Below are 15270 nucleotides of genomic sequence, written 5' to 3'. Positions count from 1 at the left end.
TACACGACTCACAATCGGAGTGTCGCGGGTTCGAATCTCTACGGCTCACCGAGTCTGTTCTACTCTTGCAGCCGTCGGAGCGTTATTATATGCCAGCCAATACCACTATTTGTTGGGAAAAACAGTAGCCTTCCCTCTAGCCTTAGAATGCTACTTTGAGGATGGATAACGCAAATATCTGTCGTGTAACTTTGCGTGAAATTCCATCACGTTCACCATTTCTGTCAAGAACTCAAACTTTACAAAAGTAATAATAAAACAAAGTTTTTATTGAAAGAGTGTTTTCGTTACAGCAAAGCCACACAATGCTATCTGCTGAGCCCACCAAAGAGAATCGAACCCCTAATTTTTCGTTGTAAATCCGAAGATATACCGCTGTACTATCGGAGGACATCATTATAATACAGAGATAATCACTTTTAATTTCATTGAAGAATTGATATAGTTGTAACGCTCAGTTGTAGAAAAGTCTTGCGTTCGAATTCGGGTCAACAAAATAATGTATTTAAAATTAATACAACATAAAAGACAATAATTTCAGATTATTTCTTTGTTATCAAATTCTTCAATAGTTGCATAGTGAAAATTAAATAATTTATCAATTAAATTACATTAATAAAGTAGGAGCTCTTACTCCCCCCATCCTGCTCATTAAAAGCAGGGGGGTATATTCATCAATCTGGGCCCTGACGGTTCAGTGTTAAGTGTAAGGTCTCATAACACAGCAGGCAGAATTCAGACAGTTCATTGTGTACCTTTAGGCTTAATAACAAATTAAAAAAGTAATCAAATTTTTCCCAATTTCTACATTAGTTTATTTCTTATTTGATAATTATATTATTTTTACTTTAAATTTTTGTCTATTCTTCCAATAAAGAGTTAAAATTAAAATTATTTCGTTTCAACTTAAAGGTATTTGGATTTCAGTTTCGAGTTTATCGACGAAGTCGAGGTATCTAAAGACATCATTATATTAACTGGCATATTACTAATATTATTTTCTGTTCCTTTCCACTTCAAGTTTTTCATTTTTTGTCAAAATGGTCGAATGGAAAGTGTGTATTCTCCACCAGGTACAGTGTACAACCAGCAGATCCTGACGTGTGATTATAAAAATTCTGCAGACTCCAAGTCTTCTTATTTCTTCTTCCACAAGAACAAAGAACTTGGAAAAGTACATTTTGAAAATCCATATACAGATAATCCAATAATTTATCCATCCCAACCACAACAACCAAACTATCCAGTCCCACCAAAACGCCCTGGCTATCCAATACCACCAAAATAACCTGACTACCAAATACCACCAGAACACACGAGGTATTGCACTCTCGCCAGTACATTCTGGCTATCTAAGATATTCCTTATGGAGCCCCTAATATGTCAGCAACAATGTATTCTACATGGGATCAAGGTCATGTCACCTAGAAACAATAATTATGGTTTCCTATAAAGGATGCTAAACATGTAAGCAACAGATAAGGTATCCCATATTGGAACCCAGGGCATTTCAGCAGAATATAAAGAAAGTATCCCATATGAAATGAAAGGTATGTCATCAGCAGATAAGATATATCATACTGAAATCCCGAACATGTCAGTTACAGACAAAGAAGTCACCAATGCTTTAATCCTGAGCATGTGAGTAATGTATAGATTTGAGAATACCGTGGGAGTTTTTACAAAAGTGAATAATTTATTTCGAATTTGCTACATATCCTGAGAAAACATACATTGTGAAGACTTTGGAACATGCGAGGAGCAACTTGAACTTACAACACATGTATCGTAACATGCCCACTATTCGTGTTTATGGAAAATAATCTGTTATTGTTTTCTCTACAACTTAATATAAAAGTACTATTGTCTTAAGGTTTTGTAATCAAATATACCAAGTCAGTAAATGTATTCTTTCTAAACTACTAAAGGTACGAGAAAGTCTCAGGTAAGAATGTCTTTAAATATATTATACGACTCAAAGCAAACACACCATTATTATTAGTATCTGTTAATTACTCCTATAGATACCCTCTGAAGAAGTGCTGTTGTTTCCATAAAGAAAAACAATTAGGACACCTGATGAGGTACCTGAGCACGTGTGTCAAATATAGTACCTCTGGCGTACCTCTGAGTGAGGTAGGGAAATGTCGTTCTCGGATGCAGAAGGTTACAAGCAACGACCCTTAAAACCTACTCGAGACTTACATCATGTCTGGTTGACCTTTTGAAGTCGTCTTAATGCCTCATGACATTCCATAGATAAGGACACCACGTTCCAAAATTGTTAATGCAGGTTCCAGAGCTGTTTCCCACAGAGTAAAAGCAATAAGGTTCTAGACTCGCAGTGCAAAAATTAAGGGTTTGATACCAACCTTGGTCAGAAGACAAATAGTTTTTTGTGTAGTTTTGCAGTTAAAAGATTATCAAAAATGAAACAACAACAACAAAATAAGAAGAACAAAAACCTAACAAACAAACTTCGGGGATGAAAGTTAGTTTAATTTCCTGACAGCTAGTGACAGTGAAATAAAACAGTTTGTGAAATATTTCAACAAAGACATGAAAAATATGTTATATTGTTCACCTTTTTTACTTTGGTTCTGAATTGTTTTACGCTCTAAGACACTGGTTTATATTTTGTGATCGAGTTTCTTTGCAGGAGTGTTTATTTACAAAGTATGAAATGAGAAATAAATTAACTTCTTACCGATAAAAACCATAAAAACACATAACGGGAAAATATTACAAAAAAACAACAAGATAGAGACAGAGAGATAAAACTTTGTTTGGTTTATTTTTCTTGCTCTAGAACAAATGAATGCTTCTTTATTTTTAAGGTGGAATTTGCTGATGTGGCTATCTGTACTGTTGTCACCATAGGAATCGACTCCTGAATTTTAGTATTATAACTTTTCAGGCTTATCGCTTAACTATCATTAACACGGTCATAAAAACTACTGGAATTAATATTTGTTAGAAAATAAGAAGAAAGTGTAATTCCTTGTATACTAAATATAAGAAAGATTCACTTTTAATATTTTAACATTTGGAACAACGAAATTGCTGAATGTAGAGGGCAGTACAATATGTGTAGCACACTGTAATTAGTCTTATGATCACAGATTTGATTTGTAAAACAAAGGGAAGTATGTCTGGTTGTTAGTATCCAATCATAAATTAATGGTAAAAAAAGATGGCGTTAGGTACCGTACGTCGTATTTCTGATCACTTAAGGTAAGCAGCGTTATATTCGCTACTATACTGGTACAGATATGTGGAGGGATTCACATCTACAGAACACAAACTTTATTTTTTCAATCCCATTAACTCTACACATCCCTACATTAACTTTACATGTGAACAGGAAGAAAGCAATCAAATATCATTTCTTAACCTCAAAATTACAATGACCGAGAAACAGTGTAAAACAGGAATCCAATCACCCATACTTTGCAAAATCATTCCTTTGGACTCAGCACATGAAACAAAACAAAAACTCAACATACTAAAAAACCAAATAAACACAGCCATAAAACTATGCTTACCAGATAAAATTAACAACGAATTAGAGAAAATAAAACAATACTTCATCAACATCAATAAGATTTATCCACAAAGCGTATAAAACATTATAGGCACACACCTAGACAAAAATCAACTAACAAAAGTAAATATAACCCATGATTTAAAAAAATAACGAAACCATAAACGGCTGCACACCATATATTCCCTACAACAAAGAAAAATAAACAACATTTGGTAAAATCTTGTGACGAAATATGACATTCCAGTTAATACCAAATTTATTCACAAACCAGGCACAAAACTATACTATGTTTTGTCTATACTATGTAAAAACTACACTAAAAAAACCACACCAACATTATTTATAAAATACAATGTGATAACTGACACGAATTTTATGTTGGAAAAACAAAAAGAAAAACGGAAACCAGATTCAAAAAATAAAAAAGTCACCTTCACACGTTTCCGAACACTGACAATTAAATAACCACAACATAACCATAGAAAACACCCAACACAAAATAAAGTAACAAACATAAACAAACGCAAAATTAAATAAGCCTCACTTATACAACAACAATTTTGAGTTGAACTCAAAATAAACCAATACAAAGAAACACCTTTATACCGATATTAATAAATATAATAAAAATCTAAGCACGCCCTCTATATTCCTACACTCAAATACACAACCCCCTTTAAACATGTGGTCAGCTATCATGTCAGTTACCTCTTTCTTCCTTTGTGAACCTGACGATGACCGAAGAAGGTCGAAACGTTGTTCGCTCCTTCACTAGTGCTTTCTCTAAACATGCCAGCTGTTTTTTAAATGTATAATTTTCTCTACAAGTGGGTTTACTCGTCATCACGGATAACTAATATGTGATAATAAATCTCAGCAAGTCAGACTGTATATATGTGTGTAATGTTAAATGTTTGAAAGAATGAATAAAGTGTTTTATTAGACATCCCAGCTTCGAGTCTCTTTTGTTTGAACAGTAAAGCCTTGAATTAGTACATATGAGTTCCATTCGCCACGACATCCTCCCTTACAAATAAATTTTGCACGCGACTTCGGGTAGTAAGAGTAGAAGCTTCAACGGTTAAACAGATTCAGCCCACTAGGGCTGCCCGCACATCAGCGACGATTCCGTAACGTGACAATTGTAAATTCAATTGTAATGTATGTAATTAAGAGCTATAAATACGATTGAAGTGATTGTAATGTAAAGTTCCAAGTACAACAGTAGTGTCTCTTCTATAAAACTATAAGTACGATTGAAATGTCTGTAATACAGAGTTCCAAATACAGTTGTAGGGCCTACAATATAGAGTTGTAAATACAAGTGTTGTGTTTGTACTATAGATCTATAAATATGATTTAAGACCCTGAATGATTGAATTATGGGTAGTGGCTAATAAATTAATACTAAAGTTTGAATATTGTCATTTCAGCCATCTCTGTAAATTAATTTTTTTTTCACCAGTATAAACTGACCGAGTGTCAATAGTTTGTAAGTTACACCACCAGGATATTATGTATCTTTACCTAAAGTGAACATGGACTTGATTCTGATCTGAGAGATCGACATCCAAGAATTAACTGAGAAAAGCTCAATACTTTTACAGAGGTTGTTGTCACATATGACAGTTTTCTGATCTGTTACATCTACCAGCAAAGTTTGCTTTCACTAATCACGTGGTTTGTTTCCAGGTGTAAAATAACAATGTTTATGTAGATTGACGTATAAAATTAAACAATTTTGATCTCTCTATACAGTTAACAACATATGGTAACTTTCTGGTTCTGTAGATCAACCAGTAAAATTAGCTTTTATTATCACGTGGTTTGTTCCCAGGCGAAGACTAATAGTTCACCCTAGATCAAAGGTAAAGGTTACAGGTGGAGTAGAACGTTCTTGTAATGTGAAGGTAACCAACAGTAACTACCTTTATGTTCAGTACATTTCTTTGCCTTACAATTGTTGTTTGTTTTTGAATTTCGGGCAGAGATACAAGCGGACTATCTGCTCTAGCCTTTCCTAATTTAACAATGCAATGCTAGAGAAAGGATCACTATCAACCCCAACTAACTTTGCAATGAATAGTAAGATTGGCTGTCACATAATAATGCTCCAACGGCTGAATAAACGAGCATGCTTATGGGGACGGGGATTCGAACCAGCGATTCTTAAATTGTATTCGAGCGCCCTGAACACTTGGCCATGCCGAGTTGTCGCATTACTATTAAAGAAGGTTAACATTTGAGGCTAAACTTTCCTGATTGACGAATCAGCAACCAGCAGCTTGTTTTGTTTAACAAACCAGCAATCAACCACATGCCCAACTGTAAAAATGAGGTGACGTATAAATAGTCTAAAGTCCGATTATTTCTGGTAATATTATTATTTTGTGTGAAAAAAATGCATTTGTGAGGTCTTTTGTGTTATTGTTTTAAGGCTTTCTATATTTAACACAATGAAATTAAAACAGTGTATATTTTTGAAATACTAAATATTCTAAAGCAGCATCAGAAATAGTTGAGATCTAAAAAATAAAATTTTAAAATCTTATTTCGTTCTAGATTACGTGGAAAAATTTGCGGAATGGCAGCCTGAAATCTTAAAGTTAAGAAACTAAACAAGAAAATGGTGATAATTACAGGTGTGTGAAAATTCAGAATTGTTACATGATAGGAAACAGTTGTCTAAACATTTGGACTTTTAGAGTTCTATAGAGAAAACATTTGCGAGACGGAAAATTAGCTTTTACTAATCACGTGGTTTGTTCCCAGGTGTAGAATAACAATGTTTATGTAGATTCACATATAAAATGAAACAATTTCGATCCCTCTATATATTCAGCAACATATGGAAACTTTCTGATTATGTAGAAGTCATATGTTTGGAAAAGGCCAAGTGATAAAAACAAAATACATGTTTAGCGTCTCTGTCCGATTCATATTTTTTTGAATTGTCGTTTTTTTAATCTCACAAAGACACGCAGAATATAAATGTTTCAAACACGTTCGTGCTTTTTCAAATGATCTATAAGAACATTCACCCCCCATTACACATCCTTCAACAAAAGTAGTGGCCCGGCTTGGTTTGTTTGTTTGTTTGTTTTGGAATTTCGCACAAAGCTACTCGAGGGCTCTCTGTGCTAGTCGTTCCTAATTTAGCAGTGTACGACTATAGGGAAGGCAGCTAGTAATCACCACCCACCGCCAACTTTTGGGCTACTCTTTTAAAAACGAATAGTGGGATTGTCCGTCACATTATAACGCCCCCCATGGCTGAAAGGGCGAGCATGTTTGGCGCGACAGCAATGCGAACCCGCGACCCTCAGTTTACGAGTCGCACGTCTTAATCCATCTGGCCAAGCCAAGCTCAAGAGTTAGCGGTGGGTGATGATGACCAGCTGCATTCCCTATAGTCCTGGAGTAGCTCTGCGTGAAATTAAAAAAAAAAAAAACAAAAGTACTTCTTCTATGTCGGAACATTTGTGACTGAAATTGATCTAGTATAGAATACTATGGTTAATGTCACTTAGCTGATGTACCATTTAATAACAAAATCTATAAAAATATTACATTTTGGTTTCTTTTCTTCTTAACGACCATTTTATTCAAAATTAATAACTAGAGGCTGAAAGGAATGATTTAGTAATGTTTTATTTAAAGCAACAAAGTGTATTACTTCAAAAATAAAAACAAATGTTAGAAGATCAGAACAGTCAACCAATACACATAGATCAGTTAAATCACCACCTTAACTACCATCACACAAATAAAGAACATACGGAATAAATTAGTAACTTAGGTTTCACTGTTGTAGAAGAAAAACAGAAAACAAACTTCTTAGTAAGAGACAGTTTTAGCGCAATCTATCACCACAGTTTCACCGGTTATAAACGAAGCTTCGTTAGAAGCGAGAAAAGCGATTGCATCGGCGACCTCTTGTGGTTGTCCACAATGACAAAGCGGTTATGACTGAGCTGCTTTATCCATAACCTGTAATATATAGATTTAAAGATATTTATTTGCATGTAACGTTAAGTTTGAATGATAACAAGTGAAAAGTAAGTGTATATATAAATTGTACTTACATATATATTTATAACTTATTCAACTAAACCAAACAGATCGGTGACACTTCTGGAATACAGTTGAAAATTATGGTAAGTGTGTATCTGGTGTAAGGTTGAAAATAAACATTCCCGGTTAGGTTTTATTCTGGTTTGATTCCCGGTACTTCAACCCGGTTGTAGGTTTTACGAATTCATGAAAATGTATGACTCAAACAAATGTATTTATGTCATGTTGTATGCAATATTAAAATTTTAAATGAATTATAAACCATTATGATTATTATCAGTATGATACAAATTATTTAGTTTTATTGAATGTGTTGTGTTTATTGTAACCCCACATATACTGACACGATCAATAGTAAAAAACACATTCTTGTACATTATTTATGGATCAAATAATATCACGGTAGGACAGTGATTACTCTTTGGATTTACAACCGAAAAATCATCGGTTCGATTCCTCTTGATGAAGACTGAAGCTAGCCAGATGTGACAAAATTGTAAGAAAACACACTCATGAACCGAATAGTTTAGAGATCCATTACTTTGTTGGTTAGGACGTTCCTAATAACATTTGGGTTACAAACAATAGTAAACAAAAATAACAACAATATTCTAACAAATGCTAATAGCTTTTGTTGGACTTCACACTATATGTTTACATTTAATTAACAAGAGTGACTAGTATTTTCTATAAATCTAGTGACTTTTTCTAACTTTAAATAAATCGTATTTTCGTTATATATCAACAAACTGATTCACTTTTCACGTACTTCCTTTGCGTCCAATCCAAGAGTTGAAAATATATTTGTTTCAGTATATCCAGGGCTGCAAAATAAAAATAAGCAGAGAGTATTAGCATGTGAAATATTTAAAACAATACTTAGAAACTTTAACAGCTGGGTAACACCAACCATAGTATTCTATTCTTTGTAAATTCTGACAGATTTCAAACATTTTACGTTCAACGGATTAGAAATACGAAGAAAATAAATTAAAACTAATAACATAAATCAAACTAAATATAAATATAATTTTGAACTCATAGACTAATCAACAACACCCACCGCCAACACTTGGGTAACTATAGTAGGATCATCTATGACTGCCAATCATAAACCCTGAGGTAAGTGATGGCAAGTGTAAGAGACTTGAGAAGGTAGAGATTCCCCAAATAGGAGAAGAAATATATCTCCTTCCTGAATGCCTAAAAAGAACTTTCCCTTCCTGTTGTATATGAACAAACAGCTCTTCAAACAAAAACACTCCTTATGGAGCATAATTTTCAAAAGCTGAAAAATATTATATGGTAAAAACAAATTTATTTCATGAACTTCAGAAAGATTAATTGTGTTTCATTCTGGGTAATACTCAGAGTCAGAGTTCTTAGCTACTTATACCCTCCACCACAAAAAGTAATTCCTGAGTATTTCATTCATGTTAAGAGTCACTCAACAATAACATACAGTAAATCTACATTTATATTATTTAAGTAACGTCAAGTTTTGAAATGTAAATGAGTCTGATTAGTTCTTGTTCTTCCATCATTATAAATGTTGAGGTTTGCCTACGTGCAGAGCTGTTCAAACAGGACACAGACAATCGTTGGGGCAGACACCATCGTCCGCAAAATGTATATGACATGTGACAGAAGAGGACACAAAAACAAAATATTCACCGCCTATACAGGAGATTCACAGTGTGAATACGACAACAATAAATTTAGCCAAGTTATAAATAAAACAAATTACAAATTAACATGTATCCAAAACCCTTTTATAAATATGGGTTATGAGCACATAAAACAAACTTACTTTATTGAGTTCACTCTGATTTGATTGGAAGCAAGGTCTGGAAAAATAAGAAAATTTCAAAGACAATCCAACCGGTGATAAATATCTATTTCTCTGGTTTACGTTACACTACTTTTAATAAAAACACTGCTACCAGATTTTTCAATTTTTTATATCAAACTATCTTCGAGAAGAAGTTTTCTAAGGATGTGAAATTAAATTAATACAAAAAATAGTTCAAAAAGTAATAAATAATCGAGATTACTTTGAGGAATATTCACTCTTATTTTAGTAAATAATATAAAAACCTAGGTTATGTTTATACTGATTATACAGAGTATTGACAATATACCAGTAAATTGTATTCAGAATAATCTCTTACACATTTAATATGGTGTAGTAATATTACACTCGTATATTAACGTTAGAAGACAGTTACTATCGCTCAATGGGGAAAATAGAATTTTTACTAACTCTTTAAACTAATACTGAGAGAAAGCATTAGTAGAGTTTGACATTTTTTTCAGTCAGTTGTGAAGCTTACATTGACAACAACCTCAGTAACTGAAGTTAGAATTCAACTATTCTATAATAAAAGTAAATATAAAGTACTAATAAATATCATCTTCAAAAAATACAGAGTAAAATATGTGTTATTCCATATAATTAATTCGTTTATTTTACGCTTATGATTTTAATTAAATGAATGTGCTCTACAAACAACTGATGTAGTTAACTCCTTCTGACGAACGTTTCAGTAATTATATTTCATTAATCTAGAATTCAAAAAACTGTCACTTTGGGGTTAATTTTTGTACTGTTGTGTCAATAATAATTTGTAGGTGGATATATTGTGGTCAAAATTCACGATGAAACATAAGTTAATCACTCAGACGAAGAAATCTATAGCTTACGATGAAAATGAACAAATAAACTAAACCTTACTTCAAAAATAACTTAAAATTTATGAACAGTCCCAGATACTATTATATAAAACTATGTTTGTTCTTCAATATTTATGTATTTGTTAATAAACTCACCTAATGCCACACTTCTGGTAAACTGATCTAAAGCGCCTTTTGACATGGAATTGGACAGGGTTCTTGCACACTAGAAAAATTGATAAAATTGTTATAACATGAAAACTACCAAAACTCGCGATAAATAGGACTGTGATAAAATATCCGGATAAATTTGCATGACATTAAGAAGTGTAACAAGACAAATTACACCCTGAAAAGTAATGGAAAAATGTATCACTCCATACCACGTTTCAATCAAATCACAATCTATAATTTTTCACTGTCTCTTCCATATTAGACTACTTACTCCCCTTTTGCCGAGAAAGCTTGAAACGTTAACAATTGAATCTTTACTTTCAATCAGGTGAGGAACAGCTAGCATCGTCAAATGGTACACAGAACTTGGTAAACATAGAAGAAAAATACTTAGAATGATTTAAACTAATCATTAAAGACACAGATGACATCACTATCAAAACCAATATGGCGTTAGGTTGAATATCTCTACATAATATTTTTATTACCGAACTATTTTACAACGATCCTGGAAAGTTTCAAAGCGTTTCTCCTTGTCGAAAATTGCTTATAAATTACTATTTACTATCCATATCCACTAAATCTACAGTTTATTTATGTAGATTTAATATCGAATTATAACGTAATTACACATTGCTTTATTTTAATAGAAAAAACAATATTCTAATACATGAAAAGTAACGAAATTTGTTCATAACAAACTAGAGGTTGAAACTTTTGAAATTCAGCCTTACGATATTTTCCTTATCTCTACATATAATATATGCATAAAGTTCTTTCATTATGTACATATAATTCTCCAAGTATCTGAGTTTGTTTGTTTGATTCATTGTTCTTTTCATGCTTTTTCTGCGCACGTCAAATTTCTCACTCGTGAAGGTGCGCAAACAACAATTTTATGTTGATATACGCATCTATCGTCTGCTACCCGAAGCAGTAATTGTATCGTCATCATATATTTAACACGAATAATTTCTTTGATCACTTGACACTTTTTCGGTAAGTTTGAGCAAATATTTAATTACAGGCCCATTTAGTTAAAGTTATTAACTATATACCTAATATTGCATCATATATATAATTCAAACACGGAAGAGATATATGCAGAATTAGAATGTTGTATGGGAAAAACAAACAGTAAAGCCAACCTATAAAATATAAGCATAATGTCAACCATAAAACAGACTATGCAAAAAATAAAAAGGTTTACATTATAATAATTATTATATAAAATGAGATTAAAATCAAATAAACTAATATATATTATTCTACATTTTTTTTCTTCCGGATGCTTCAATACCTAGAAACGGATTTTTTCTTTGATACATTATCAAGTAAATATTGTATTTTGTTTATAGTATGTTTTTATTCATTAATTTCAAAATGTGAAAACGGTATCGCATTCATAAAAATATATCAAATAAACATTAAAGCAAATTGAACATGATATTAAATAAATATTTACGTTTCAAATTTTAGTATTTCTGGAGGGATGAGAGGGGATGGGGGAATAAAACTGGGCTTATCCTGTTCACTAAAACGGACACTCATACGTGTACAATATAATCAAAATATTATCCATAAGGGCCTATTTATCCTTACTAGTAAAAAAAAAAAGAAAATCATCGTCTATGAGGTAGCCATGATTTAAAACAGGTTCATGGTTTATTTTCAAAATCAACGCGAAGTTTTTTCATACATAAACAAAATATTTTTCTATCTATCGAAATATGAAACGGGAAAAGAGAGACAGTAAGGTGTTTTTTGTTTTCGAAAACTCTGCAACACTAAGAAACACAGCTAGTTTTTATTTAATGTACAATGTTTCATTTTTTTATACAAGTACAATATACCGTCTAGTGGCATAGAAGTATGCCTACAGAATTACAACACTATAAACTGGGGTTTCAAACCTGGGATGATTAGAGGACATATCATTTTTGTGCTTAACTAGAAACAAATTCTACTATGTACATACAGTATTGAATACAAATAGTAAATACACACAGTCCTCTCCTTGTTTGTCGAAATATATATGTGTGTGTGTGTGTGTGTGTATGTGTATATATTCCTTATTTCTGAATATAACTACAAGATGTTAGTTTCGTTACCGAACATTGGTTTTCCACACCAAATCTAGTGTCCCTAAAGAACCATCTTGAGCTGAGTCCAGTGCAACTATTCCAGCATTATTAACCTAAAACAAAAATAACACATTTTAATGTTCTAACTTTCCTCTTACATTCCCATTATTTTGACCTTTAAGAATGAAAAATTAAAGTCATGTAAAATGTTAACTGTGTCACACAACTTTAGACATTTTGGTTTCTTGTGCTTTGCTAGCTCTAAGGTTATAACTGAAACTTCTGAAGCTCATTGAGTTTGTTATTAGGCAACACGCGCTATGATGATCTCTTCATATGAGGTAATTTCTATTTTCTCCATACCTCTTACTTTTAGTAAGTACAGATCGTTATTATATATATATAAGTAAGAATTTCCATAATCTGCAATCACTTTGGCTGGAATCTCTGATCCTTTTGTGTCACTTCAATTAAAAAAGAAGTGATTTACAAGTACAGATGAATTTCAGGAAATATTACATTACAGAATGTGTCCTTATTCCGGATTATTAAAGTATGAAAAACTTTTCATCTTTTCTACGAACGGACTTTCTTAAATATTTAACTCTATCGTTAAACAAAAGATGCTTTGAGTACAGTAGTAAAACACTTGCTATTCCAGAACGATTTGCACTTTGTGTAACAGAAGAAACCCAAGAACGGTTTGGTACTTTGTAGGTTAAGTAAGAATCGACATTTAGACTCAGAAAAGAACCAGGAACCACGTTCAAAAGGATCTACAAAACATAACAAAGGTGAAGGAAGGGCAGCTGGTATTGGGTCATACAATTAGGTCGTCACTTTGGACAATGTATGTGTTCAGTAAAGGAACTCTAACAAAACTTACGTGATGGGTATTATTTATGAATAAAACTACCAACTTTACATAAAATACAATATATAATTAGAAAAATGGGACATTTACTCGAACGTAACTATAATACATAAAAAAATCGGTAACCAAAGGCTTAGCATAAATACTGTATCTAAAAACTGTACTAGTTTAGTTTTTTCAATGAGAGTGCTAATCTTTTTATGTGTTAAAATATATCCGCTACGCTTAAACTTTGACTTGTAAGTAATAGTAACCCTATGTCATAAAATTTTTACTGCTATTTTGTTCCCGGGCATAAAGTGTTATTTCGCAATTATTTATGCCTAAAGTAGATGGAAAACACCTATTTTTCTCTTCAAACTTTTGTGACCTAGGAGCGTATAACAAAAATATGATGGGAGACTATATTTGGAGACTGATACGTGAAAGTGATTTACATTACAGTCGCAAATCTCGAGAAACTATTCACTTCTAAACATTTTTGTTTAATTTTGTATAACTTTAGTATAAATACATAAAAATATTGATTCACATGTTGTTTTATTCAGACATTATATAAATAAAAATGTGCAAAATTGCCCGTTTTTACACAGAAAATAGATTAATTTCTAAATTTCGTTATCCAGGTCACGAGAGCAAAGTTTGAAGGGAATAATGGCCATTCTCTCTACTTTTACAACATAAATAATTAAGGAATAACACATACTATCCAGGAACAAAATATGTGTTACATTGTGTCGGGGAACGCTTGCCTTCAAATTTCTTGGTGTTGCACTGAAACGGAAAGAAGAAAACGTTATAGACGTAATGTGTTAATCTATATTTTTTCTAATAACTAAACTCACCAGAATATCCAGTCTTCCGTAGGTGTCAATTGTTGACTTCATAATCCGTCAATATCTGATTCTACGGTTAAATCACCGACGATACACAAAAACTGCAATACAAAATAAAGTGAACATTTTAAGTTAGAAAACAGAAATAAAAATACTGATCTGTGAGTATCAAACTAAATTTTTGCCTTAAATTACTGGATGATGTAATTTCTGTAACAAAGAAACCCCAAGAACATTATTAAGTACTAAATAATATATAACACAGCTACATAATAGCTATACAATTTTACAGCTTGTGTTGTTATATTAAAATGTAGTAAGTTATGAAAACTAAATCAAGAAATAAAATTATTTCCAATAAATCCGATTTGTTTTGAAACTAATAATAAACTCACATAATGGTTGTCGGTGCTCTTATCACCACAGGTATTGAAAGATCTGAAGACTATATTACTGGGCGGGAATCATTAAAATAGAATAAAACTCTGGTAATGAATGAATGTTTGAAAAAGAAATAATAATAAGGAGAGTTTCAAGATTATTTGTTCAAAAATACCATACAGATAGTGAAGAAATCAAAGTATTGTTAGTTGTGATATCATGGTAATGTTAAACAAACATTGTTAAAGATCACGTGAAATGACGTTTTGTTGAAGTTAAAATTAATGTTTTAAAGTTAACAATCTTTAATAACGTCATTACTCTTCCCGTTTATCTCGGAGGTAGCGTTCGAGAACTCTTACGCTAAAAATCGAGTTTCCATACTATTGTTTAGGTTTGTGTTTAACATAAAAAACATTAGGCCATGAAATACCTTATATGGTAATAAAACTTATTTTGCACACATACAAATCTACAATTTTCAATTTGTAATTTTTTTTCGTTGCTTTATAGGCAGGCGTACCAACATCAACAGAGTGTACAAACTGTTCACCTAAAATAAACAGGAGTATGTTCCTTGTGTTGTCAACCTTAGTACAGTGTATTTTGTTGGAATTATAATAGTTA

At 32.1% G+C, this 15270-nt stretch overlaps 1 protein-coding gene and 1 long non-coding RNA gene across 2 annotated transcripts in view; both read right to left on the bottom strand.

The window, feature by feature from the left end:
- Positions 1-7179: 7179 nt before the first annotated feature.
- Positions 7180-8825, bottom strand: LOC143257271 (uncharacterized). Its single transcript, XR_013031756.1, has 2 exons — positions 8391-8825; positions 7180-7537 (listed from the first exon to the last, which is right to left on the bottom strand). It is a non-coding gene; the product is annotated as an uncharacterized LOC143257271 (long non-coding RNA).
- A 602-nt stretch (positions 8826-9427) lies between these two features.
- LOC143257872 (cyclopentanol dehydrogenase-like) overlaps positions 9428-15270 on the bottom strand; it is a 36640-nt gene continuing 30797 nt past the window's right edge. Inside the window, exons 3-6 of the mRNA XM_076516899.1 lie at positions 12580-12665; positions 10740-10833; positions 10451-10520; positions 9428-9468 (exon numbers count right to left, since the gene is read on the bottom strand). Of these exons, the coding sequence (XP_076373014.1) occupies positions 9428-9468; positions 10451-10520; positions 10740-10833; positions 12580-12665 (291 nt within the window). The remainder of the gene's footprint in view (positions 9469-10450; positions 10521-10739; positions 10834-12579; positions 12666-15270) is intronic.

Source organism: Tachypleus tridentatus, chromosome 7 (genome assembly GCF_004210375.1).
Source record: "Tachypleus tridentatus isolate NWPU-2018 chromosome 7, ASM421037v1, whole genome shotgun sequence".
In the NCBI taxonomy this organism is placed as follows: domain Eukaryota; kingdom Metazoa; phylum Arthropoda; class Merostomata; order Xiphosura; family Limulidae; genus Tachypleus; species Tachypleus tridentatus.
Note: the sequence above shows the minus strand (reverse complement) of the source record. Positions and strands in the feature narration are given on the sequence as shown.